General features: G+C 42.2%; 1 protein-coding gene across 1 annotated transcript in view; it reads left to right on the plus strand.

Annotated features, from left to right (window-relative positions):
* LOC107092835 (axin-2-like) overlaps positions 1 to 3,741 on the plus strand; it is a 16,196-nt gene extending 12,455 nt beyond the window's left edge. The window contains exon 11 of the mRNA XM_015387500.1: positions 1,933 to 3,741. Coding sequence (XP_015242986.1) covers positions 1,933 to 2,059 — 127 coding nt within the window. The 3' untranslated portion in view covers positions 2,060 to 3,741. The remainder of the gene's footprint in view (positions 1 to 1,932) is intronic.
* The last annotated feature ends 407 nt before the right edge of the window (positions 3,742 to 4,148 follow it).

The following is a 4,148-nucleotide window of genomic DNA, read 5'->3' on the forward strand; positions in this document are numbered from 1 at the left end:
CCCCCCCCTTCCTCCCGCTGCTCTTCTGTGAGCGTGGGGATGTGTGTTGGCTTGAATGCGCACAGTGTTTACACATGTTGTAATCATTTTATGGATATTTTGGAGAGACGGATAGTTAAATGCCAGATCTGTTCGCTTAAAGAAAGAGAGGGAGAAGTAACTTTGATAGCTTTTATCCAGTGGGCGTTAAAGGAAAAAGATCAAACACTTATTGTTTATACTGTTACGATGTTTAGAATGGGCACGGCTCGAGCGTCATGTTAATAATTACAGGCGTGAAACTGAGAGGGAGGGAAGAACCGTCTTCCTGTCCAGATGTGAACAGCGCTTTTTTTTTTTTTATGGATTAACAGATGTGACAAACGCTTACCTCTTGGCTCATCTTCCTTTCCGCTTCGGCTCATCGTCTCAGTTCCTGTGTCATACCTTCTGCCTTTTTTCTTCTTCGTTTTTGGGAAGCGAGCTGCATGGTGCTTTAATAGCAGCCAGAGAATGTGTGGAGTTGGGTCATTTCAACATGGCAGCGGTTCAACAAAGAACAGTACTGCTTGGCCCTGCCAGACGATATTGGTGCCAGATGTCAGTGCAAACTAGAGAGAAGGTGGAGCGGTGTGTGTGTGTGTGTGTTATGGGGGGGTTGAAGATCTAGCCACATAAAACATGTTCCAGTGGAAATTCGGTCTCTTAGTAAAAAAAAAAAACCCAAGAAAACATCATAGCTCTTTGAAGACCTTTTTTTTTTCTCATTCAGAGTAGGAGGGATCAACGTTTGCTCTTTTTTGTACCCTCTAAACGGTTGTCACAGTTTTCTCGGCTCTTTCCTCCCATTTTGCATCTTGTTCACTTGGTTTCCTCCAGGCCCCATTTATTTAAAGTCTTCCTGGGCTTCTCTTTATTAGCGGCCACCCTCGTGCTAATTGCACCATGTGGGCTCATGCTCTCCTGTACGCATGGCATGTTCGTAAAAAAAAAAGAACTTCATACATTCCAGAGACCCCACATATGGGGCAAATTGGGTCCGTTTTTTCCATTACATAGTTAATGAGTGGATTCCCAGACCCCACCAACCAACTCACCCCTGCTGTTTTCTCTTCCTCTTAAATGAGCAGTTAGGAGGTGTGTGTGCGTTGCATCATTACATCCCGGTGAAGTCATGGCCTTATTTTTGTTTTTTCTTTATCTTGCACTCATAAAGTTGTTTGTCAGCTGCCAGTGAGAGGCATCGATACGTCGTCCTCGTTTGATTTTAACGTCCTCGTTTGATTTTAAAATCTCTAAATCACTATAGGAATAAACCAGGCAGCAACCTCTCTAACTTGTTCCCATTTTGAGTTTTGGATGGTTTTCTTTGAGTAGAGCTACAGAGGCAGGTCGTAAATGAAGCTGTCATCTAGGACTGCATGTATTTAACTGTCTCATTAGTATCCATTTTTCTGCTAGATAAAATCAACCCCCCCCACAGCATGATTCTGCCACCATCGTGTTTATCCATGGAGGGTTGTTTTCAGGAGGATGTGCCTTATTTTTTTTAACCCAGCAAAATGTCCTTTTTAAGCACTTTTCCATCCAGTGCATCTTCTTCCTGGTTTGCTTTAAATGCCTGATTTGGTGGATTTTTCTACAGATTTCCCCTTTATAGCAGAGATTAGCCATATTTCTCCCTCCCTGACCTGTCTGCTGGGTTCCTTATTCTTCACAATGCATTTTCTTCACTAATATTCTGAACGTTTAAAGCCTTCTTAGAGCAGCTGGGTTTATAATGACAGACTCCTGTGGGGCATTAGGTAGACTTTATCTTATTTAGGGCTTTTAGAGTAAAGGTATTGAAGTGAAAATGGCCCCTCTGACCTAATGTCTAAACATTTACAATGGGGAAAATAGGAGTTATTGTTCCTTTCTTAAAGTTTTTTTTTTTTTTTTTTTTTGCTGCAGGTACTACTTCAAAAAAGCCAGTGACGAGTTTGAGTGCGGCGCCGTGTTCGAGGAGGTGTCAGACGATGGCTCCCTGCTGCCCACGTATGAGGGCAAAATCCTGGGGAAGGTGGAGCGGATGGAGTGACTCCTTGCTGCCGTCAGCAACATGGAATTACACTCCTACGGGTTCCTCCTGCCTCTGTGGATAATATCCTCTCATTAAGATAAGACTGAAGGACTGAGGAGAAGGAGCACCGAGGGTTCGCCCATATGGATATAACCGGACTATCAGAGGAACTCGGCTGGGATGGATGAGCAACATGGAGCATGCCATGCTGGACTGAAGTGTTTCTGAAGTTTCTAGAGACTAGGTGAATGACCACTCAGCAATGCAGGGCGGTGGGTTTAATGTGAGACTGAGAACCCAGCTGAATCCCGCCTGTGCAGATCACAAGCACTCGCCAGCACATTACTAATATGTATATGCAGGTATACATGTATATTGTATAGATATAGATATCTATTACTATTTATTGGAAATATCCCAGAGACATGTTGCTCGGATTGATGAGACGTCCAGTTTTCCAAGATTTCTCCCTTCAGAGCAAAAGGAAAGCCTTTTTTTGAACGCCTCATGTTTAAAACGCCCTCCTGTGTTCTGGACAGCGAGTTGCTGGAGCTTTGATCATGTATTTACTGCTGCAGATCTATCGGTGGATGAGTTCTCCGTCTGCTCTGAAGGGCTCCTTAATGACAAAGCTAGCGTAAATGCTATTAATGTTTAATTCCCTGCTTTGGGACTCTGTCCGGTTAGCCTTGATCAGTCACGTCTTAGTGCCTTTTGTTGCCGTGGCAAAGGCATCGCACAAAAAGCCTGCTTGTGTAGAGGAAACTACTCCGATCGGCTCCTCAAGCCCCCTCCCAACATGTTTACACCAATGCTTCCCAACAGAAAGCTCTAAAATAGGATCCTCGGTGGTGTGTGTGTGTGTGTGTGTGTGTGTGTGTGTGTGTGTGTGTGTGTGTGTGTGTGTGTGTGTGTGTGTGTGTGTTCTGCACTGTGAGCTGCAGATGAAGATGACGGCGGCGGTTATTTACACTATGTTCATGCTGTTTTCATCGAGTGTACAGTAACTGTGCGTACATGGGTTGTTGCCATGTTTCACCCGGTTTTCAGGGTTGGTTTACTCCCTTGGTTTTTACAAGGGGCCTTTTATGTTTAGAGAAAAAGAGATTTTTTTTTTTAAACACCTTTTTAGTATCCGTTTCATCACATCTATGTTTTCCGATATTCTTCATGGCTTCTTCAGCTCCACGTGTAAAATGTAAAAAAAAAAAAGAAAAATACGCGTTTCCATAGAGCTCCATTTAAAAGATGCCTCGGTACTTTAATTATTGTAATTATAAAGAGATGTAGCCTTTATTAAAATGCTCTATTTTTCAAATTAGCAAGCTGCCTCCTGTGATTGTTGTTTTTTTGTGTGTGTTTGTGTGTGCGCGCCCGCTGTGCAGGGTGCAACTCGTCTGGTCCTGTGAGAAATTTCCGATAGATTTGCATCCATTATCAGCTCTTAATTCGCTCCCTGCTGGAAATTAAAACATGCAGCATTAATTTGGCCACTAGAGCCTCTGTGTGTTTTATGATGAGAAGGAGGGAGAGTTAAGTGTGTGTTAATGAGACATTTGGTAATTATACAGTTTGTCATGAGTACATCTCACTCGACTATTTATATGGTTAAACTTTGGGCCTCCTGCGGCTCTTTAAATACCACGAAGGAATGAGATTTAATTCCGTTTTTTTTTTGTTTTTTTTCCCAGACCCTTGTTGGGTAAATGGGTAATAAAACCAGTCTGCTGTTTGATGAGCTTAACACTTAAAAATCATGAACTTTTTTCTTGCCTATTTTGTTCTGGTAAAAAATTGGTTTTAAAAAACTAAATCCAAAACAAGAGAAAATGTATCACCTCTTTATTCCATTACATAAATAGTTCTGTCCCATAAAAAGTGGGACAGATTTGCATTTTGGGGGGGGGGGGGGGGTGCAAGATAAAGACATCTGACAGTCAGTGTAGTGAGAAAATATCCAACAGAGACAATATTGCTCAATAAAATGCGGCATATTCAGCTGTTTGGGTAAAAAGCTTAAATAGTTAGGAAGGTTATGATTGGATGGTCCATATTTAAAACATTGTGCTGCTCTCATGTTTCATTTCATGGTCCTTTTGTTACTCTA

The sequence above is a fragment of the Cyprinodon variegatus genome, unplaced genomic scaffold (genome assembly GCF_000732505.1).
Source record: "Cyprinodon variegatus isolate N-32 unplaced genomic scaffold, C_variegatus-1.0 Scaffold396, whole genome shotgun sequence".
Lineage (NCBI taxonomy): Eukaryota > Metazoa > Chordata > Actinopteri > Cyprinodontiformes > Cyprinodontidae > Cyprinodon > Cyprinodon variegatus.